General features: G+C 39.5%; 1 protein-coding gene across 4 annotated transcripts in view; it reads left to right on the top strand.

Moving 5' to 3' along the window:
• The window catches only part of tenm2a (teneurin transmembrane protein 2a), a 588582-nt gene that overhangs the window by 372182 nt on the left and 191822 nt on the right, over positions 1–24578 (top strand). For 3 of the 4 annotated variants that reach the window (XM_072264023.1, XM_072264022.1, XM_072264021.1), the window contains exon 5: positions 12150–12266. The exons of the other annotated variant lie outside the window; for it this stretch is intronic. In XM_072264023.1, coding sequence (XP_072120124.1) covers positions 12150–12266 — 117 coding nt within the window. The remainder of the gene's footprint in view (positions 1–12149; positions 12267–24578) is intronic. 4 annotated transcript variants of the gene reach the window in all.

Here is a 24578-nt window from a genome sequence, read left to right as displayed (position 1 = left end):
TTGGCTTGGGTGTTACCTAGCTCTGTAATTAGTTTTGCTTCTGAGCTAATCCCTTAGGATGATACTTTAAAATATCATTAAGGTCAAGAAAAGAAAAATTTTGATCATGATGCCATGACCTCACATAATATAACAATTGCTGTAAAAAAAATTTCTTTTTGTTCACATAATGCCTTGGATCTGTGCCCCCATTACTAATCCTACTGTCACTGGAAACTAGTTTTTCTTAATTATTCCATCAGCGTTCTTTCTCATTTTGAGCACCTCTGATATTTTTATGTACAGAAAGAGAAGAGGTGACAAAAATAGATCAAGGCAGAGAGCCAAGAGGGAATCAGGAGAGGGCGAACCCAATCTCACCAAGCTTCTGGCATCTAGTTCTAAAAAGTCCCTCAGCAGAGAGGAGAGAGAACGAGCGAGAACCCAATGAGAAAGAATTACCCTGTTAAATTAAGAAAAGCTTGAGTAGATTTTTATAAACATGATATTCTTCAGGGCACAAAATTAATTCATTCTCTCAATAGCACAGTACTTTTCTGGTGTTTTTCACTGCAAGCTGGTGAAACCCTGAATATCCAGTGATTTGTGTGTCACACACTAGCTGCACAAAAAGATTGTGTATGTTAAATATAAGGACCTTGACTTCTACAGTATATAATCAGTGAAGTAAGGCAGGAAAGAAGGTTGGGAATGAAGAGTGTGCTTTTGAAATACAATCGAGTTTTTTTCCATTACATGTGGGATTACATCAGGCTTCCGGTTTAATACTTTATTTTTGAAGGACACAGCTGGTGGTAGGCTCACTGTAATTGTCTTGATAAATACCATAAAACAAAGATGTGATAACAGCACTTTCTTTTCAAAAACCCTCCCAAAGAAATGATATAGTTTGACAAAAAAATCTGTAATTTCAAAAACAAAAGAAAAATCTGCATGCCAGCCAAGGTACAGCAGGGAAAATAGCCAAAGTAAAAAGGAGACAGAATGTTGAATTGTTGGTTGCTAGGTAGCATGTTTGCTCCTGGGAGTGAGAGGTAAAAGTGGAGATTGGTATACGCTATAATTGTTTCTTTGAGATTAGTGACTTTCTTGCATTTAAGACTCTTGGGAACTTAAGATGAACCTCTGTGCACAATTAGATATTAAACCAGATACAAACTAATTTCTCTAATAGAGAATAACAGGAACAACTTGTGAATAATTTGTTTTCGCTTCATTTTCTTAATTTGTTGCTTTTTCCACCAGTGTTCCACTTTATCTGAGAAAAAAATTACAGAACAAATGTCCAAATAGAGAAATGTCTTCTCATTAACTTTATATAGATGTTGTATGCATTCACACTTTATTGTTGAAAGTAATATTCGGTGAGCACAAGTGATGCTGCAGAAGCTGGAAATCCAGAATAACACACACAAAATTCAGGAGTAACTCAGCAGGCCAGGTAGCATCTATAGAGTGGAATAAAGAGCCAACATTTCGGGGCGAAGCCCTTCACCCACTTGAAATGTCAGTTCATTCTCCCTCTCCCTTGATGCTGCCTGACCTGCTGAGTATCCAATAAACCCTCATTTTATTTTATGTTGAGGTGAAAAATAAAAGATGGAACCATTTAACCTGGTGACACATGAATATAAGTGAAAATGACTCAAATGTTATTGACAGTGTAGAAATGGCAAAAGTAAAAATGAAATCCATATGTAAGTTCTAAAAATGTGCCTGGAAAGGAAGAGTGAGTAATAATCCAATCTGGTTCACAAATTGTTTCGGTTTTGTGCTCTGGATTGGCGCGTCATGTCAAGCTTTCCATTTAATACTTCTTCGTAATCCGTTGCTTTCCCTATGAGTATTATTTATTCAATACATGTTCAAATTGTCCAGTGAAGTGAAAAACAACATTTCAATTTAAACCCACAATATAACAGTAGTTATATTCTTTGCTTACCTTCACTAGGACATGAGGAATAGAAGTAATCTCTCAAGTCCTCTCTATCATTCAAAAATAATCTGGTTGATCTTTTACCTCAGTGTCATTTTCTTGCACTAACCCCATACCTCTCAATTTTCTAGATACCTGAACATTTAGTGAGCTCTGTCTTGCATAAATTCAGTGAATGAACCTCCACGATTCTTTTTAATTCTGAAGGTTCTCTACCCTTTATATAAAGTTATTTCTTCCCATCACCGTCCTGAATGGCCACACCCCAGCCCTCTTATGGGTAACCCAGACAAGATGATCATTGTTGTTGTGGGTAACCCAGACAAGATGAACATTAACTGTACTGATACCCTGTCAAGCTCCTTAACAATGATGTTGTATTTCAGTGATATTGCCTCCCATTCTTCTACATTCAAGACAGCACACTAAGATCTAAGTAAAGAGAGGCTGCAACCCTGGTCTATTTAATTTCTCCTTATATGATGAACCTGCTGTCTGAGGAATTAATCTTGTGAACCTTCCCTGTACTCCTTCCGTTGCAAGCTGATCTTTCAATTAGGAGATCATACTTGTACATAATTTTCTAGATGTTGTCTCAGCAGGACCTTATCTCTGTATTTATATAAGCATCCTTTGCAATAAAGGCTATTTTGCTGCTTGTCTCCCAGTTGCTTGGTGTACCAATGTATTAACTGGGCATCTCTTCTTGTTCTACATTTTGAAATGCCTACCGTATTTTTTGTTTATGTGCTTTTGACTATATTCTCACTTCCTATCTGCTCTTACAACTTATTCCAATGGTCTCCTTGGTTTTTACCCTACCAAGTGAACCCCCTTTTCCCTACTGCCCCTGCAGCTTAAAAAAAGCCTCTTTTCCCTTTGTTCCAGTTCAGTTGTTTTGGCCTGAAATTTCAACTTAGTCTCTCTTCCCACAGATGTTGCCTGCCCTACTGAGTACTTAAAGCATTTTCTACTTCTGTTTCTCTTTTCAATCTCGCCATTTCAAATTAGTGCATCTTTCAATTTTATTTTCTAGTGAGGTGAATAACTGCATGTTTTCCAATTTTACTCCACTATCAATGCTCTTGTCCATTCATGTAACCTATTTATATCCCCTAAATTTTCTCTGTGTCCTCACTTTGTACTCTCACCAAATTTGGAATAATTACACTCACTCCCATCATCACAGTTATTGATAATGAATGTGAACAAATGTGGTCCTGGAGTTGATCCTTGCCACAACCTACCAGTCATTGATTCCCAACCCAAAAATGATTCATTTATTTTGATTTGTTGTCTGTAGCTTTACCAATCCTCCCTATATTATCCTTACCACAGTACATTCCAATTTTGTTTAATAATTTCCTGTGGCATCTTGTCAAAGGTCTTCTAAAGTCCAAATGCAGCATATCAGCAGAGTTACCTTTGTCCATTCTGCTAGTTACTATTTTTTAAAAGTTAATGCATTTCTTCAGATGAGTTTCCTTTCATAAAGCAATATTTACTGTCTCTAATCGTACTTTAGTTTGTTATCGGATGAGATAGCATCTAAAAAATTGTGTACAGGTATGGTCTCCTAATTTTAAGTGCCATGTACATTAGCTCAATAATAGATCCCAACATTTTCCCAACTACTGATGATAGGAAAACCTAAAAGGTAGTTAGCACCAGCAGAATAACCCAAATAACCAACAGCACCTTACCTCTGAGATAATTATCCTCATCTAGATCTGACCCTGTACAATCCCTGATTTTAACCCCTAACTTGTGGAAGGTAGTAGGATGGAGATAGGTCTCTACCGAAGGAGGTATAAAGCACTCTTTCCTTCTGCTAGACAGTAGGTCACCCTTGGGAAAGATATAGCCCCTGCTTAGCCCCCAGTTAGAGTGACGTGAAGCCATGGGAATAGGTGGTGGATGGTTGTATAATCAGCTGGTGCATATCACATGTCCTGGTCATGCAACCATTGATGCCAGGCAGACAATCTCTGAAGAGTATTGATAATGGCTAGGGTTACCCATCTTGTAAAGACACTGCCCAGAAGAAGGCAATGGCAAACCAGTTCTGCAGAAAAACTTACCAAGAGCGATAAGTCATGAGACTATTTTCACCTACATCATACGACATGGTACTTGATGGTGATGAGCAATTATGGTGCCAGCTCCCGGCCACAAGCTCTGGAATTCCTTCCCAAAACTTCTCAGCTTGTTTACTTTTCTCTCCCCCTTCAGTACACCCCTTCAAACTTGTCCTTTTGACTAAATTTTTGGGCTTCTGTGTGAGCTTCTTGGGTTGGTGACAAACTCTGTTTACTGTCTCTCCTATTAATCAGTCTCAAATACTGCACTATGTCAAAGACACAATCTGCACACTGTTGTATAGAACTACGGAGATAAACATGATTCAAGGAGACAAGGCCAATAGCTGTTTAGATTTCACTTGTGAGGCTCATCAAAAGATAACAAAAGTCTCAATGGATTGAATGGCATTCATTCATGTTATTAGAAAATATGAGAAATTGCCAAATGTGTACTCTCTCTGTATCATTTTACAATGTAAGTGAAACAAAAGAAGCACAAATAGAAATCTGGTAAATAGATATTAAAATATACTCAGTGGCCATTTTATTAGGTACACATGTCCACCTGTTTATTAATGCAAATATCCAATCAGCCAGTCAGTGGCAGCAACTCCAATGGGGAAGGAATGTGTCCATGGAATAATTGTTGATGCCAGGTAAGGTAACTCAAATAACAATGGTATGCAGAAGAGTACTCTAATTGCCCAACACGTTGAACCTTGACGTGGATGGGCTACAGCAACAAAAGAGCACAATCATACACTCGGTGGCTACTTTTTTAAGTGCAGGAGGTAGCTAATAAAGTGGCCACTGAGAGTATAATAATGGTAGCACATGGTATGCATTATTTCAACTTTAAATCTCAGTAGAACAAATGAGATTGTTGGAAGCGCTTAATCGATCTGCCAACATGGCCAGCTTGTGGCCATTCAATGACTTTTGCTGTTGAAAATAACAAGGGAAATAAAATCCTATTTCCACATAAAATAGCATCAAAAGATTCTTCAGCTGATCATGTTAGTTTATGGAGAAAAGAAACACTCATTAAACCTACTGTGGGTGCGGCATTTTTCAGTCAGGAAAACAACACCAGAAGAACTAAATGTAAGAAGCCTTGGAGTTCATAAATTCCATCTCCATTTTGTGGGAGTTGTATTTGGGGATACTTGATCAGCCACAGAGACGAGAATGTGGTATGTTATGGTAGCTTTGACATTTTTCCTTTCAGTGATATTCTGAACCCTGCTTTGCCTTGTATAACTGCAAGAGCCGGTGTTCACTAGTGAGAACAAAAAAAATGATTGAATACTCTATGAAAGGTCTGCCTTTTCCAACTAAATTAATTCTAAGTAGACACCATTGTGTTTTTATCCTTTTTCAACATTGATCTTTTCTTGCAATTTTCACCTCTTATTTGCTGAAATGAAATTTCATTGAAGTAAGACCCCTTGTTAATGTACCAGGGGATTGTGTTTCGATGCTTCTTAAAGGAACAGAAACATGTAGGACCTTGCTACTTAGCGATGGGGAATAGCACAGTGAATATTTCTTGAGTTATAATTGTTCTTAGTCATTTATAATAGCTTTTCCATCACTCTGCCCTTCTTTCTTTCCATTTTAAAAAGACAGTCAGAATGAGATTTTAACTGGAAAAGACATAATGTCAACATTATGGTCTAATTTAGTGTACAAATCGGGAAAAAGAGTTATAGGTGGAAATAAGGGCAAATTATCTCATTGCAAGTAGAAAATCAGCCTCTCACCCATAGGCACATCTCTTTAGAAGATAAATAACAAGATCGTGTGACAGATGGAATAATAATGAGACTCTAATGTTTGTATTTGCTCTGTATTTAATATTTTCAGTAGTAATTGAGTAATATTGTAAATATATTGTTTGATTAAGCAGTCTTATTCATTTGAATAATTCATTACGGGTTATATGTAAAAATAAGTGAGTTGCATACGTCATGACGCTAGCACATCATACATGTGCGCTTCGGTTAAAGTAAAAACAAATTACACACGTTTATATCTTGAGTTTCTTGTTTTCCTTTCAATTAGTTTTAAATTTTTGAGTTATAAAACATAACAATATTGTCAGGACAAATCAAGGCTGGTCTAGGGACTGAGCTCATAAAATGAATCTGAGACAATATATGGAACAAGACAAAGTGGAAGCAGCCAGGGAAGTAGCTATTTTAGATCTTGCCTTGTTTAATGAGACCAAGTTAATGAGTAATCTCATTGGGAAGGTTCCTCTGGGAAAGAGTGTTCTTACTCTATAAGGCACATTGAGTTCAAAAGTGACATCCTTATTCTAGCATCTTAAATTAAGCCAGTTTCATTGTAATAAGAGTTAAGTTCGTATTCCAATTTATTTCATTTTCATCTTTACTTACAACATGGAGGAATTTCTTCCTATTTAGTGGATGCCAGCCTCCTAAGGAAAACTCATCAATCTAATTCTCCCACTTAATACTCTGTTGGGCAATCCAGGATTTTAAAATTAGATTTAAAATGTGACTGTAGAAGAATAATGAAATGATCAAAATTGAAACAAATTTTGAAAATTTGAAAATAATTTTTCCAGTGAGACCTACACTAACTGGCCAATTTATTAGGTAGACTTGTACACCTGCTCATTAATGCAAATATCCTATCAGCCAATCATGTGGCAGCAATTCAATGCATAAAAGCATGAAGACATGGTCAAGAGGTTCAGTTGTTATTCATACCAAATGTCAGAATGGGGAAGAAATGTGATCGAAGTGACATTGACATGGAATGACTATTGATGCCAGATGGAATGGTCAGAGTATCTCAGAAACTGATGACCTCCTGGGATTTTCATTCATAACAGTCTCCAGGGTTTACAGAGAACGTCCAGTGACTGGTACCTCCTGTACCTAATAAAGTGGCCACTGAGTGTAAACGCTGTTTAGGGAAAAGCTTTCCAGCTTTGTCCAACAAAAGGAGTTAAAGATGTTTTTGTATTAATACAGTTAGCTTTTACTTTATGAAGATAAGTGATAAGCCTTAGGATTGGAAAGATTTCAGAAAATTCAGGAAAAAATTACCACAGTTTAAATCAAAAGAAAAAAATGAAAATCAGAGTAAGTTCCAAGAAATTTGAAAGCAGATTGTAATACCTACAGCTAGTATGTGAAAAGAAAGATTACAAAGACGGTTGGTTAAGGCAGGACTTACTTGAGAAGAGGAAAAGGGAGAATAAGGAAATAGATGAGCAGTTATGCAATTGTTTTGTATTTTTCTCCACAGTAAATATAATTTGATATAAAGGGGAAGCAAGGGACAAATGCAAAAATAATTAATATCTGTAAAGAAGATATATGAGAAACTAATAGGACTTAAACCAACGAAGTGTCAGGAACTAATGGTTTGAAGCTCTGAAGAAGTAATTGTGGAATTTATGAATGCACGGCTTGCAATCTCCCAGCACTCCAGAACTAGTTCAGCAAACTAGAAGGCAACAAATATAACACAATTATTTAACAATATTGGGCCAGTTAACTTGCGATTGAGTTTGTTGTAAGTTAGGCAATTGTAATATTAGCATTTATTTTGAGAGGATTAGAATATAAAAGCAAGGATGCAATGCTGATGATTTATGAGGTCAGGTCAGATAATAATTGGAGTACTCTTCGCAGCTTTGGGCCCCATAACGAAAGAAGGATGTGCTGGCATTGGAAGGGATCTAGAGGAGGCATACAAGAATTATTCTGAAGATGAAAGGGTTAATATATGAAGAGTGTTTGATGGTTCCTGGTCTGTTCTCACTGGAGTTTAGGAGAACGAAAGGAGATCTTATTGAAGCCTATAAATACTGAAAGGCCTGGATAGAATGGATGTGGAGAGGATGTTTCCTATCATGGGGGAGTCCAGAACCAGAGGGTACGGCCTCAGAACAGAGGGCCATCCCTTTAGAACAGAGGTTAGGAGGAATTTCTTTAGCCAGAGAGTGATGTATATGTGGAATTCATTGCTACACATAGCTGTCATTGGTTATATTTAAAGCAGAGGGTCTTGATTAGTGAGGGTCGAAATAGTTATGGGGAGAAGGCAGGAGAATGGGGTTGAGAGGGATAATAAATCAGCTGTGATCGAATGATGAGCAGACTCTATGGGATGTTCAAGCATGTTTTTCCAAAGAAGAGACCAAAATCTTACCTGAGATTTAAACTGTAATCATCCAGAACACACTTAAAGCAAGACTGTGGACACAATAGAGAGAGTGCAGAGGAGATTTACAAGGTTGTTGCCAGGATTGGAGGGTGTACCTTATGAGAATAGGTTGAGTGCACTTGGCCTTTTCTCCTAGGAACGACGGAGGATAAGAGGTGACCTGATAGAGGTGTATAAGATAATGAGGGGCATTGACTGTGTGGATAGCCAGAGGCTTTTTCCCAGGGCTGAAATGGCTAACACGAGGGGGCATGGTTTTAAGGTGCTTGGAAATAGATACCGAGGGGATGTCAGGGGTAAGTTTTTCACAGAGATAGTGGTGGGTGCGTGGAATGCACTGCCGGCGGCAGTGGTGAAAGTGGATACAATTGGGTCTTTTAAGAGCCTCTTAGATAGGTACATGGAGCTTAGAAAAATAGAGGGATATGCACTAGGGTACTTTCTAGGCCCTCTCTAGAGTAGGTTACATGGTTGGCACAATATTGTGGGCCGAAGGGCCTGTAATGTGCTGTAAGTTTCTATGTTCTGTGTAAGACCTCAAGTATGATCTCATGTTGTATTGAGAGATGTGTTGCAAGGCCGGCAAGTTGCTCTGCCTGGCCTTCCATTTGAGTTCTGTTACTGTTTTTGTCACATTTCTTGAAAGCAAATGGCTGAGGTTACAAAGGCCAGAATGACCCAGGAAATGAAAAGCTCCCAGTCTGCCTTAAAGTTAAATTTACATTGCCAAATGGCACAATTATTCAACCATAGTATTTTCAATTATTACCTCATTTTTGACACCACAGTTACAGAATGATGTACTATCTATCCTTTGACTTCAAACAATTAGTTATTCCTCAAATGGCCTCTCTCTCCTGATTAATTTGTTATAAGTACTGTAGATCTGACTAATCATATATATAGGCAGGGTGTTTGGTTAATTCACCCATTCAAATATGCACACCTTCAAAATAAGTGCAAAAGAGTACTGTGACTCTGAACATATCTGTTAATTATTTTAACAGGATATTGTGGGTACAAAGGTGCAAATACAGACTTCCCAAAATTACATTTCCACACCATTCATAGACTTTCCCTGACTTTTAATTACTTAGGCACTCTGAGATCCCAAATAACATAAAGCTCCCCAAGAATAATTCTCATCTATATCAAAAAAAATCCGCTTTACAAAAAGGTATAGAATAATTTAAAAAAAGGAAGCTTAAAATGTTGTGTTGCATCAGGTCTGACTCATAGAAACAGCAAAGATCTTGAAGTGTAATCGGATTTTGTGGTTGTAAATCTACTTGGAATCTGAAAGGCTGATTATGAGGCCACCGTGGCAACATTTATGACTGTACTCATTTCCGTTATGGGATTTCATTGTGCCCCACTATTAGCCAGGTGGAGTGGAGCAGGACCCTGTGTATGTAGACATTGATGTTACTGCATATCATTGCAAAAGAAAAGAGATATTATAGATATTAGTGCTCTGTGTGTGTGTGTGTGTGTGTGTGTGAGAGAGAGAGACTGTCCACCCACGCGTGCAGGGGCAGAAGAAAAGAATATGTAAATATTGGAGTTCTGTTAAATTAATGTTGGGAGTGTTTTGGGGAGTAGGAGCAACTGTGCAGACTTTGGACCTCTGTCCTGTGTGTATGTGTGTGTTGTATCCGTGTTTGGGTAGCATGTACTGACAGCCGAGCTCTGTCATTCAGGGAAGAGGTGATTGCTTTCCAGGTAATGAGCTTTGTTAGGAAGCAGCCTGGTGTGCATAGGTCCGTTTCCAGGAACCTGCAGGATCAGGCCCTAACAATCCAGGTGAGTCGATCAGAGAGGAGGGAAGGTTGAGCAGTTTAGGCTCTTGATTTTTATTGCACACCCAGAAGAATATTTCTTTCAGGAAGTCTTGCATCACTTGCTGCTTCTGCGCTTCAGATCTCTCCAAAGTGGCGATGGGGTCTGATTACCATCAGCATCAGACACCAGTGAGACCTTTCCCTGGAAAAAAAAGTTGTCTGCAGTAATGGCTTTACCCACTGACCAGAATACCCTGTCTGTGTTTACTGTTGCACAATGCAAATTTATGTGCACTCAGTGATCTCTGATTCACAATAATTAGTGAGGGAAGGTTAATGCTGGATGGTGTTGCTACGTGGGAGGAATCCACAGCTTGCACTGCAGCGCAGTATTCAGGCTGCCTGCAGTGCTTCATGTCTCACTCACACCACATCCCAGGCTAACTCCCACATCTCAACTTCCAGTTATATTAACACCCTTCACAGAGCAAAATATGCCAAGGTGCTTCACAAGAGTATTTACCATGCAAAGGCTGACACCATCAGACCATAAGGACATAGGAGCAGGATAAGGCCATTCAGTCCATCAAGTCTGCTTTGCCATTGCATCATGACTGATTTATAATCCCTCTCAATCTCATTCTCCTGCCCTCTCACCATAACCTTACTATCACCTCACCATAACCTATCAACCTCTGCTTTAAATATACCCAATGACCTGGCCTCCACAGCCATCTATGGCATTGACTACCACAGATTCACCACCCTCTAGCTAAAGAAATTACTCCGTTCTGTCTTCTAAAGGGATGTCTTTGTATTCTGAGGCTGTGCCCTCTGGTCCGGGACTCCCCCACTATAGGAAGCATTCTCTCCATGTCTTTTCTACCACATCTGCTTTACGAGCCTTAGCACTGAGGCTCATAAGACCTTTTTTGGGCAAATGATGAAAGGATTGGTCTTCTGAGTGGTAAAGGAATTCCAGAACTTAAAACTGTAGCCAAAAGAAGTGTCAGTTGAGGAAGAATTAAGATGCACAATGCAACTCCAACCACTCCTGCACCTTGTACAATTGTAGTGTCATAGGGTTAGAGAAATTAACAGCTCACACTGACGAAAGAGCAAACATGCAGTCTAATTCCACCTTCTATCTCCTGGCCAATTTTCTTTTGAGGAGGGTACTTGTTTCAATATGTTAACAGTTTCTATTTCTGTCACACTTTCAGGCAGCAAGTTCAAGACTTCCACTACTGTCTTAGTGAAAGAATTTCTCCTCAACTCCCCTCTGTACCAATTATCTAAAATCTATGCTGTCTGATTGTTGGCTTCCCTGCTGACTGAATTAGCTCCTTCATTGTAACATATTCCTTAGTTATCAGTCTCCAGTCTCCTCTGTTTCAAGAAAATGGTTCCATGCTGCCCAATATTTCCTCATTATTAAGCAACATCCTCCATTTTCTGTCAACTCCTATCATATTCTATCTGTAATGCGGAGCCCAAAATGTGATGCAGTACTCAAATTGTAGCCTATCTGTCTCTGGGATAACCTCCTGTCTAAAATTTTTAATCTCCTAAAGCAAAGGGATGCAAGTTCTGTGTCTTTCTAATCCCCATAGTAGAGGTGAATCATGCACTTATCTTTTGCTTCCCATTGACTCCCAGTGTACACCCAATGCCTGGGTACAGCATTGACGCAGTGCTCCCCTGACCTGCTTTGCCACTGGGCATTTGACCCACCTCTCCATCTGAAGCCAAGTCACAGCCTTCTCTCGTGTTTAACCCAGACCATCATCCCATGTACTTCTCATCAAAATCTGACACTTTGGTTAATAAATGGTAAAAAAAATCCTACAAGGGATGTGGTTCTTGATGGTCCAAACTCCCGGGAAAGGCTGCTGAACACAGCAAAACTTCAATTTTAGCTCCAGAATGAGATCCTATGGAATCCATAAACAAGCCCTCAGAATCAATAGCACAATGGTTTTTTTGCAGATAGGTAGGAAGCTGATTCATGGCACTTTCATTGACTGATAATCAACAGGTCATTACAATGAACTAGCACAGTCATTCTATAATAGATTTATCGTTAAGTGCCATCTAAATATTAATGAGCACTTTTAATATTTTTCCCTCCCTTTCCTACTTAAGCAATGCACCTCTTTGGTCTGAACTGGCAGCTCCAACCGGCTGATGGACAGATGTTTAAAAATGGAGTCAGAACAAGAGGCCCGAGTGATGTAACAATAGCGCCATCTGGTGGCAGAGGTAAAATATCTTTGGTGTGTTCTGTGAAAGACAACAACTGTGCTGTGCTTGAATTGGCCCAGATAGCTTTTAGCACAGTAAAAAGCTATTCGTTTTTCTTTTCCCATGAAGAAAACTACCTTCTTGTCTTTCTCAAGCCCCACCTCCCCCTCAAACCCTGCTTTGCATCTAGTTATTAGTTATTATTTATTGAGGTACAGCATGGAATAGGCCCTATCTATGCTCTTCACTTGGTTTAACATACGAACTGTGTGCCTCATTGTATTTCAGCTGGGAGAGTGATTTGCAAGTGCTGCCTTTCTTTAAGTGGCTGCTTTCAAATGCTTAAGCAGCTGATCTAATGATCTCTTGCTGAATTAGCGATCTGTTTCATCCCTTCGCTTGCTGCCCTTATCCCATCACCCTTCCAACATGCCCCCAAGATCAGAACCTCCACATGCTGATCCCATTGCTCTAACTGGGGTTTTGGTTGGGTCGCCCAAGGCAAATCCACGTCACTGCGGAAGCTTTCAGGAAAACTGTGGGAGGATGGAGGGATCCCTCCTCCCTCTTTCGGCTCCTCAGGTGATGTAGTTGTGAAATCTTTCAGCTGATTGTGTGGCTGACGTCTGTCGAGGTGTTTACCAGGTGCAGGTGCACTGATCAGTCATAAGTAGGAAGGGCAAGGAGAGTGTGACAATTGTATGTTGGGAGGGGGGTGGGGGGAAGAATTATGCTGCTGGTGAGGCTGAAGTTGTAGCCAGCAAGAGCGGTATCATTTCTTTCTTTGTACTCATCCTACGGCTACTAAAAATACTTTTAACATGGGCAACAGCACCTGTTTGCAGGAAAAGCCAAGCATGTCTACGTTGCAATGGAAGAGTGCACTCGTCACACCAGAGGTGCACTGTGAGAGCCGATGTTATGATCTAAATCTTCACTCATTGCTTACTGGTACTTCTCTGTTCCTTGCCATTAACTCAAATTAAAATTCAAAATAAATAAATGATGGTTTTGTTGCTGAGGCCTGAAAGCATCACATCATTCTATTGTGAGCAACCTCTTATTTATTCTTGTCTTTGTTTTAATTGTTCTAAATATTTCTTTTAAAATTCGAACAAAGCAGCTACTTGTGCAGCTGGCGATTGTGCCACAAGGAGAGAGCAGGACTTGGGTTCCATTAAACATATAATTATCTGAGATGCATTTTATGCTCCGCACAAAAGTAGGCTTAATTAAATGTTTTTGGTCGCAGTGAATTGGGAAATCCTGTTAAGCCTCTCATTGAATTCACCCCATTTTTCCACTTTACTGCAACATTTCTTTAATCTGGTATTGTCCCCTTCTTTGGTGGTTGGTTTAGTGATCTGATTGCCCCAAAGCTTTAGGAAATAGCACTCCCTTTGTTATGGAAATGTGTCTCTCAGATCTAGAACTAAAACAAATGCCTGAAATAGAAATTTATGTTAAATATTGTCCTGGGGTTTTGTGACCTTATTGAGTGACCCTTGTGAGAAATAGTACACAAAGCATTCCTTCCTTCGAGCTATTGTAAGGAAGATGTCAGGGCTGAGAGGAGATTTCTCTTTCTCTTTGCTGAGCGTCCACAGAATTTTTGTTCTGATCATTTGATTGGTGCAGCTCTCGCCCATGTTCAACCTCCTGCCTGTTGATTACTGAAACCCTCAACAACTCCAGACTCAACATTTCCAATGATCCTCCAACCATCCGCTGCCTTCCAAGCTCAAAAATTCTACTCTTTCAGTTCTTTGCTGTGTGTATTTACCATTGGATGACTGCCTCCCCTGCACTGTTCCCTCTAAGCTGCATGGGTGCGCTGCCATGTAGTAACTGAAGTGTTCCCGTGCACGTAGCCTTTGTTGCCACGCAGCTGGAATTTTCTCTTATCTAATGCTTTATTAAAGTGTCACGCAGTCTCCTGTCTGGAGCAATGGTTGGTCTGTGCAGCTGTAAAAAATATTAGGAGGAACATTGCTTTGCTGGAACCGAGGAGGAGTAGAGACAGATCTAACTTGAATATACTGAATGGTGGGGAAGGCTTAAGCGGCTAGGTAGTAGATAGAGTAGCCTACTCATGCTCATTTTCTTTTACGTTCTTCACCTTCAAGCCCTGTGCTCACTGACAGTGGCCCTCAGTTTTCTAAAATCTCCTATCTAAAGCTGACTGTTTCCTATCAGTCCCTTTGCCCTTCCTCATCTTCAGGATGATCCCCGCCCTGGAATACTCCCTGAATTCCCCACGTCTGACCACTTCTCCAGGTTTACAAAAGTCCACACATTCAGCTAAACACTGAAATGATTTGCTAAAGCCTGTCCACCTCTCACTAAGTTCTTTAAAGCTCTCATCTAATGTCTTCTTTGGCTCAGAGTCAATTCTTGATATATATTGCCAGTGTCAAGCACAATGGGAAGTTATGTTATACTAAAGCCTTTGATAATTGCGAGTTGATGTTGTTTTTGTCCTAATTAGTGGACCTCAGCATAATTCTACTGCATGCCACTTCTCACCAGAGATTGCCTAATACACTCACAATGTACAATGTTAGTTGAATTGACAACAATATTCCAGATTTTGGGATGAATCAAGTTTTTGAAGTTGCAAGACCTATAGTGTAGGATCTCAACCTGAAGCATTGACAATTCCTTCACCCACCCCTCCAAAGGTGCTGCTCTATCCACCAAGTGCCTCCAGCAGATTGCCTAATGTCACGGAATTTACAATTGATTTCTGGTGTGTGTGGATACATGCACACCTGTGTATGTGCACGTATCTGTGTTAATTCAGTTAATCTCTTCTTTCTAACACAATCTTCTGAGTGATTTCATCCTTTCCAACACTAATGATAACTGAAGTCAAGTAATATTTTAGCTGAGAAGTCAATCATTCTTAAAAACTGAGAATGGCGATGAATGAGTGATAAATGTTGATTTCAGAAGTGCAAGCAAAAGACATGCAGACATGCCATGGATGACCAAAAGATGCATACTTAAGATAATTAACCATAGAACTGGAGGAAAGGCATTTCAAGGATGAAGGATCAACTTTATTGGCCATATACCTTTACATGTATTAGGAGTAATGCATATATGAAAAGGAGGAACTCAGTAGGTCAGGCAGCATCTACCAAGAGGAATATATACAGTCAGCATTTCAGGCCAAGACCCTTCATCAGGAGACTTGCTGATTTCACCCAGCAGTTTGTGTGTGTTACTCTGAATATCTAACATCTTCAGAATCTCTTGTGTGTACCTGTATAAGGAATTTGCTGTAGTGTGTTGGTGTGACACATATTGCAAGTTAAGATCAAATACATACTGTCAAAACAATGGTAACGTGTGGTGCTTGAAAAGAAAATAAAACATTGTAGGAATGTGGGAAAGGAGTAGGTGCAGCTTTCACATTGTGTCAAGACTAGCTTTTATTGGCCTTCATCTTGTGCTTGGGAAGCTCTCTCCTTGAATCCCTGCATTGTCCATTGCTTCTGTATTAGAAATTCCAGGATTTCAAAGTCAAAGTAAAATTTATTATCAAAGTATTACCTTTGAGATTCATTTTCTTGTAGGCACTTACAAGAAAATAAAAAAACTATTAAATTTATGAAAAATTATACATAAAGACTGACAAGTAGCCAATGTGCAAAAGAAGACAAATTATGCAAAAAAAAATACTGAGAACATGAGTTGTGAAGAATCCTTGAAAGTGAGCCTGTAAGGCTAAATCTGTAATTTAGACTTGCGGTGAGAAGGTTGTGGGATCAGTTCAGACAGAGTGAAGTTATCCACGCTGCTTTAGGAGCCTGATGGTTGTTGGGTAGTAACTGTTCCTGAACCTGGTTTTGTGAGTCATGATTATTATGTACTTCCTGCCCAAATGAAGTACTGAGAAGAGAGTGTGGCCTGGATGGCAGTGGTCTTTGATGATAAATGTTACTTTTCTTGTGGTAGTGTTTCATGTTTCCATGTACAATAGTATAGATGGCTCTGCCTGTAGCCACCACTTAATCCAATAATAGTAAAGGGAAAGAAATACAGATTGGAGTGGAACTTGAAGGTGGTGGTGTTCACCTGTATCCTCGGACCTGGTCTTCCTGTTGGTCGGGATCACAGTTTTGGGAGATGAACCTGTGCAAGGAACTGCCATGCATTTGGTAGATTATGCACACTGCAGTCGTAGTTGTAGTGGAAGTGGGTATTTATAATGTTTAGATGAATCTGCAATCAAGTGAGCTGAACAGTACTTAAGCTTCTTGACTATTGTAGGACCTTCACAAGTCGAGCCTATTCCGTCACACTGCTGACCTGTGCCCTGTCATTATTAGAAAGCATTGCCTTGTTCTGTGAGGAAGGATTCCACGGGGATGAAAGCAGGGACGCGTCACCCACGACTTCTTTTACTCATTTGTGTCATTGGCAGGTAGTTGGTGATTGTGCAGACATGAAATCAAGGCAGCTTATGTTAATAGATCCTTGAAAAGCTGAGAGCAGTGCTGGCTGTCTGATTTTGGGCTGGTTGGCTAGTGGATGTCAACGCAATAGGAACTGCATCCCATCTGTATTCAATCTCCTCTAATGACAGCAACAACTAACCGAGTACAGCAATCCCAATGTAAATTAGTCTCCGAGAGCATCGGTGAGGAAGGCTTGATAAAAATGATGTTAAACAACTATTAAACAGTTCCCTAGTGTGGTATGTTGGACTCTTGACCCCACAATCTACCTCGTTATGATTTCGCACCTTATTGCTTACCTGCATCGCACTTTCGCTGTGTAGCTGTTACACTTCTATTCTGCACAGTCATTTTACTTTGTTCTACCTCAGTGCACTGTGCAATGATCTGATCTGCATGAACAGTATGCAAGAAAAGCTTTTCACTGTGAGTGATAATAAGAAACCAATTCAAAATCCCTTCCTCTGGTCACGATGAATTCTGCACATATTTTGAGATCACACGAGTGACCTTCAAGATCTGCTGGCACATTAAAGTAACGTGCATTATGCTGAAATTGACATGGTCAGCACATTTCATGCTACTATAAGTCTAGTCTTACGTTATAATATTTTTTTAGGAATGAATGGTACCATTTCAAGCTCAGAACAGGAAATGCTGAAATTCTTCACAGGTCCAACAGAATTGGTGAAATTAGAAACAGACCTTAATGTTTCAGCTCTGTTCTGATGAAAGACCATTGAATTGAAACAGTAGCAATATCTATTACCACAAGAGATTCTGCAGATGCTGGAAATCCTGAGCAACATGCACAAAATGCCGGAGGAACTCACAAGTTTTCAGGCCAAGAGCCTCCAGGGTCACAAGCGAAACGTCAATTGTTTATTCCTTTCCATGGGTGGATGCTGCCTGACTGGCTGAGTTCCTCTAGCATTTTGTGTGAGTAGCAATGTTTGTTTTTTTTAATAAAGTTATCTGTGATGTTATCATTGTTCTTTCTAAGCCCTTAATTGTTAAGAGATGTTATGGTGCCAACTGCTTCACTCCACTTTCATCAAGTACTTTTATTTGTTAATGTAGATTCACATTATTAATAGAGTTGAAACAAAGGATCCCATCGAGTCTTTTTCTCAGTGTTGCTTTCCCTCTGTGATTTGAGTCTGGTCAGTGTTTGCCAAAAGATAATACTGACCTAGATAGAAAATGCCCAGCAGGTCAGAACAGCAAAGTACTGTGAACCATCGTTGCCAGCTTGAGCACAGACAGCAAAAAGTCACAGCTATTTATCATTTTGTGAATTAAATGATGTAGGTTCAATTACAAACAGTTTTAGCAGAAGGGAAGGAAAATTCTCAGTAATTAACAAACTGAAGGCAAAATTTAGTGTGTCACCCTGAGAGATTGTGTGTGATCACAGCCACTGTGTGAAAGGGTTAAGTGTGAAGTGTTCTGGGTTCCTGTCACCGTATTTCTCAGCTTGCGAATTATATACAATACGTGCAAAAGTCTTAGGCGTGTTTATGGTATATAGTCAGGGTGCCCAAGACCTTTGCACAGTACTGTACCTGAAATATTCCCAGAATTATTAACATGTCTGCTTTTCATTTGAGACACAAATTTTAAGTTCTTTGCAGTAATATTAGTGCTTTTCAGAAGTGTAGGTAAATTGACTGGCTGGCAAATGTCACAGTGTTGCACTGTAAATGCAAGCGAATAAGCTGACAACTCAGTCCCATAAGTTGTACCACTCGTTTGCTTGTGCTAACGGTGTATGTACAGCACACAATGAACAAAAGGTGACAATTCACAGTTGGTGCTGTACAAATCATAGATCGAGGTGTCAACTCTGACACATGTAGAAAAGTGAGTTTACAAGCCCTGCTCTTGTAGGTTCTAAATTGTGTAATCCAGCAGAATTGGAAAACTTGATAGCTAGGAGCAGGAATAAACTATATCTGTGAAGAAGGAATTTGCTCAAAAGGTTTATTCAGTGCTGAAGTGACTACGAAATAGCATGTCTGAGTATGAGTGTTGTATAAGTCTAACTGTGCATTATGGTCCAGAATCAACATATATTGAGGGAGGAAGCAAGTCATCCACAAGCCTGAGGGACTGCCAAGAAGAAAGCTGTTTGTTAGCAAAAAGGCTTGCATTTATAATTTGACCTGAAAGTGGCAAAGCATCCAATGTCACATCACTGGAACATCATAAGTGAAAAAAAATAACATTGCTGTTACTCCATCTTTGTCTAATACTCTCTGTAGAATCCTGCAAATCTAATCATGTTCTTTGCAAAACTCATGCAATAGCAGGGTCAATCTGCATTTTCAATATGTGCAATTAATTCTGCATTTTAAGTTTAATTAATAGTGTAATATTCATTTAATAACTTTCAGATCTTTCAGAATTCGGGCCTCTGATCATTTGTGGATAATCACTCTCGCACTTTTAAGACCAATAATATTCTCAAAATTAATAACATGAGAGAAACCCAATTAGGAAACCAATCCTGGTGAAATGTCATAAGTAGTGAATCTTTCTCTTGGCTTCCCTTAACACTACTGGTGCTGAATCTTTGCCGTGATGTAATTGAATGCCCCTTGCCTGCAACCTGCTGGGTTCACCAGCGTTTTTTATGTGTCTTCCATGCAGGTCCATCAGCACCCATGGCTCATTCATAAGAAGAAAGATTGATTTAAAAAAGAGTTTTTTACATTTCCACAAGCTCCCAAATTACTTTATGGCCATAGAATTGCTTATTTGTCCCAATTACCACATTCTAATTTGTCAGAGCTAACTACGCACATATTGGAGGAACAACACCTTATATTCCGTCTGGGTACTCTCCAACCTGATGGCATGAACATCGACTTCTCTAACTTCCGCTAATGCCCCACCTCCCCCTCGTACCCCATCTGTTATTTATTTTTATGCACGCATTCTTTCTCTCACTCTCCTTTTTCTCCCTCTGTCCCTCTGACTATACCCCTTGCCCATCCTCTGGGTCCCCCCCCCCCCGTCTTTCTTCCCGGACCTCCTGTCCCATGATCCTCTCGTATCCCCTTTGTCAATCACCTGTCCAGCTCTTGGCTCCATCCCTCCCCCTCCTGTCTTCTCCTATCATTTTGGATCTCCCCCTCCCCCTCCCACTTCCAAATCTCTTACTAATTCTTCCTTCAGTTAGTCCTGACGAAGGGTCTCAGCCTGAAACGTCGACTGTACCTCTTCCTAGAGATGCTGCCTGGCCTGCTGTATTCACCAGCAACTTTGATGTGTGTTACATATTGGCTTTGTTTTTTTTACACATTGTAGTAGTAACTACAATTAGTGATGCAGTTACAAATACTCATGTACTTTAAAAACAATGTACAAATATACAACTACAAATATAATATACTTATAATTGATACAGTATAAAATAAAATGTGATACAATATAAATGTAATATATTGGATACAAATATAATGTACTTCATTAGCTTTAAATGACCTAACTCCATAAAAGCTGCTAATAAATGCAAAATTTTCTCCTTTTCCCAATCAAGGGTATTGTATAGATTTCCGAATATAAATCTAAAAACCTTTTATAATTTAGATAATCCTCTGCCATATTTTATTCAAAGCATCCACCCTTAAAGAATTAAAATAGTGTTCTGTTACAAGTTGCCATCTGGATGATGAGATTACAAACTAACACAGTCAGACATGTTTGAAAGACAAAGATTTACTAACCTCTTCCGTTTTTGTTTAAATGCATAAGAATAAACAATTTAGGAATAGGAATAATCCACTCAGTTTGTTGAATTTTCTCCACCATCCTACATAATTGTAGCTCATTTAATTGTGGCCTCAATTGCATATAACCACTGAACCTACCTAATTGATACTACTGTGTTTCTATTGACTCTTTTGCTTTTCTGTGTATTTACTGTGAATGCCTGCAAGAAAATGAGTCCCAGGGTGACATATATGTACTTTGATAATAAATTTACTTTGAACTTTGAACCTCATACCCTCACAAATGACAGTTGAAGCATTAACCAATCCATTTCCACCTTATAAATCATTCGAGAAAAAATGCTTCCATTATCTTTTTAGAAGACTCAACACTTTCCAAGAGAAAAACAATTTGCTCCATCTCTATCTTCAGTGGGTAGCCCTTGTTTTAAAGTAGTGATCCCTAGTTCTCAATTTTCCCCAAAGAAGAAACAGCTTCTGTACATACAATTTGTCAAGCCCTCTCAGGATTTTACTTGTTTCAGGCAAGCCCTCATTCACTCTTCTAAACTCAGTGGCTCCATGCCTAGATGTAGATATTCTCATAATATTAATTACAAATTATTATTGATCTTGAGTTCTACAGTGATTGTCAGAAGATGAGCAGAGCGCTGACTTTTGAAAGATTTGTAACATTATTAATAGCCAACCTTTCCTCAGAAAAAATGCCCATTTAACATACCAAACAAGTGAACCGCTGATCTGCTTCTAATGACGAACATCTTTCCTTAAATAAAAATTGCTTCTGACCTGGACACCCAGATCCCTCTGCATCTCAGATCTCTGCAGTCTCACACCATTTAGATGGCATACATTTTTTTAATTTATCCTGCTCAAATGGACAAACTTCCCACATTATACTTCATTTGCAAGATCTTTGCCCAGTCACTTAATTAATCTGTAATCTCCATATAAATTTTATACGATCTTGTCAGCTATTTTTCTATCTGTTTTAGTGCCATTAGCTCATGTAACAACCATGCCTCCGTTGTCTTCATCCACATCAGGTGAGTAAATTGTAACATGGTGAAAGACCAGCACTGATCCTCATGGAATGCACCACATTAAATCATACCAAACAGAAAAAAAAATCAGTCTCCTGCTAGCCAGCCAATCTTCTGTCCCCTCTAAAGTTACTTCTGCCCAGTGAGCTTTAATTTTCTGCAATAATCTTTGATGTTTTACCATATCAAATAGATTCTGGAAATACAAGTACAGGACATCCATGTATTCCCATTAATCCAGAGAACTTCAAAGAACTCCAATAAATTAAACATGATTTTGTGAAGTGGAAACCACATGATTAAATATGATTTCCATTTCACAAAATCATATTGATTTTTCCCAGTTACTATGATGATACCTTCAATGTCTTGGTAAAATATCTTTAAATATAGCTTCTAATATTTTCCGAACTGGCTTTTGCTTTCCTGCTTTATATCTCCCTTGTTTTTTGATTAAAAGAATTGCATTTGATATTTTCCAATCTGATGGCATCTCTCCCCAAATTTACATTATTTTACAAAATTAAAATCAATAGCTCAATTAAATTTTTAGTCTGTTCATCAATGTTCAATTCTTGTTCGTCTCCCAGTATTGTATATGTGCGGAAGCAAGAATGACAACGGAATAGTATGATTACAGGTTTTTACTGAGTTGTTACTAACAGTACATGCTGGGCATCTTACAGTCGGGGCTCACCAAGATGAAAAACATGCACACTCAAAAGCGTACGCCCAAAAGAAGATGCCCTCTGCACGTAGGAGGCCCAGTCGATTCACTGCGATAACAAATGGCTGCTTGCAAACCTGCCATGTTCTCAGAGTTGATCTGATGAGGTACAATCAGGACAGAGGCAGCGGTACTGTAGGGGTTAGCGCCAGCACCAGCGACATGGGCTCAATTCTGTTGCTGTCAGCAACAAGTCTGTGTGTTCTCCCAGTGACGGTGTGGGTTTCGTCCGGGTGTTCCAGTTTCCTCCCACATTCAAATACGTGCAGGTTGGTAAAAGGTTAGTTAGTTATAAGCATGCCTTGTTGGCCCCAGGAACATGGTGAGGCTTGCAGGCTGCCTCCAGCACATCCTTGGAGTGTGTTGGCTGTTGATGCAAAGTGATGCTTTTCACTATATTTCATGTTTTGATGTGCAGGTTAATAAAGCCAATTTTTAGGTGTGTAATATACACAGTCCTGGTTTACATTGGCCTGGTGTGAGGTGTCGTGGAAGGAGAGAAGTTGGTGTTATGATCTCTAATTATGCTAACTGTTTGCGGCGCCATGGTAACTAGCAGTTAGCACAACACTATTACAGCTTGGGGCATCGGAGTTTGGAGTTCAGTTCCGCTGTCATCTGTAAGGAGTTTGTACCTTGAACACTGGGTTTCCTTTGGGTGCTTTGGTTTCTTCCCACAGTCCAAGGACATCTTGGTTAGGAAGTTAATTACCCGTTGTAAATAGTCCCTGACTGACAAGGCCTCCATCAATCAGGGTCAATGGATGTTGCATCCTAGCTTTCTAGAAACGCAAGCCAGTGCAGTACAATATGGAGAGCAAGCTGATGCCCGTGTAACAAGCTCCCCCTCTCCACGCATCCGATGAACCCAAAGGAATGGCAGAGACTGATATAGTTTGGCACCAGCAGCATTACAGGAGTTGCCAGTCAGCGTTAAACTCTACTTAGTACTGCCTTAGGGTATTCAGCTCCAGATTTTTCCTTCAGAGCTTACTCCCAAAGACTTTCCCATGAGTGGGTATAGCTGCAAGGCAGCGGAGGTTTGAGATCAGTTTTCCTTCTCCTAGATGAGCTGCCATCTGCCCAAAGCAACTGGTTTTAAAGCATCTTTGCCTTTTCCTGTCAAGAGAAATGGTTCCACTGGGCTTCGTAGCTAAGCCACACGTGAAGGCCACAAGCTGGACTTGGTTGTCAAAGGCTATTTGAGTCCCATGTCATTGAGAGCATTTAATAGGTAGTGGGAGCTTGTTCTCACTACACTGATGTCTATAGCAAACTGAAGGAGCCATGTTAGGCTGGGGTTAAATTGGTGGGCTGCTGGCGGAGCGGTTTGAAGGCAGGAAGGGCCTATTTCTAAATAAATAAATACATTTATAAATAACCTTTATGCAGACAAGTTCCCTTTGTTACAATTTCAATTGCCTACACTAAAATCAACGCCTGATGTCCTTTTGTCTTGCCCGAGGTGTTTCATGTTTGTGGGAGTTAAAAGATTGAACCATCCTTGTCTTATCTCGCTACATTTAATATAGGAATTGGCCTGGGAAGTTGAGAGATTCCTAACGAAGTATTTCATCAACTGATTTGAATGGAACATGAGTTGAACATAATGTGTAAGCAGCTCTGCCTGACTTTCCTGTTATCTCTGCATTGAACAGCTCCAATATCTGTCAGGTGCAAGAAATCTGTTTATTTTTAATAAATGGTCATTTCATTTGTAGGTTTCGTACCGCCCACTTCTTACTTGAAGAATATATATAATCTCAAGGATGACAGTTGTTCCTGAGGTAAAAGAAAAATCATCTGAACAGTACAGTGCCTTATTCAATTATTGCCCAATTCCTCACTAACAAGACCCAACACTGTTCTTTCTGAAGCAAATGCACAAATCAACCACAGGCCGCTGAGGGAATGATGACTGCTCATGTGTTACCTGGATAACTTGCCAGTGCGAGGAGAGCACAACAGAAGAATTTCTTTGGCGAGGCTGAGGAAATTTATTGTGTGTTCATGCTGTCAGACTGATGGATATTAAAATCCTTGAACAGAGTTAGGACCACACCACCTATACAGTACATAATATGCACAGCTACAGTGATAAACTGCATTTATTTCTATTCCCTAACCTAACCCACTCAAGTTTGCCTGCCAACATCTGATGCCATTATTCAGATTCAAATTTGATACACTGTCTGGATACAAAATGCAGAATAGTCTAGGAAATAAGCATGTGCTACCATCCTGCCAAAGAGTGAGCCAGCACTGTTATAACCATAACCATTAATGGGGTAGAAGATGGTAGATCACATATAAACTTATTGATAGTGGAACAGGCTTGAGATAATGTAATTCTCCAA

The sequence above is a fragment of the Mobula birostris genome, chromosome 7 (assembly GCF_030028105.1).
Source record: "Mobula birostris isolate sMobBir1 chromosome 7, sMobBir1.hap1, whole genome shotgun sequence".
In the NCBI taxonomy this organism is placed as follows: domain Eukaryota; kingdom Metazoa; phylum Chordata; class Chondrichthyes; order Myliobatiformes; family Myliobatidae; genus Mobula; species Mobula birostris.
This window is presented reverse-complemented; position numbering and strand designations above follow the sequence as displayed.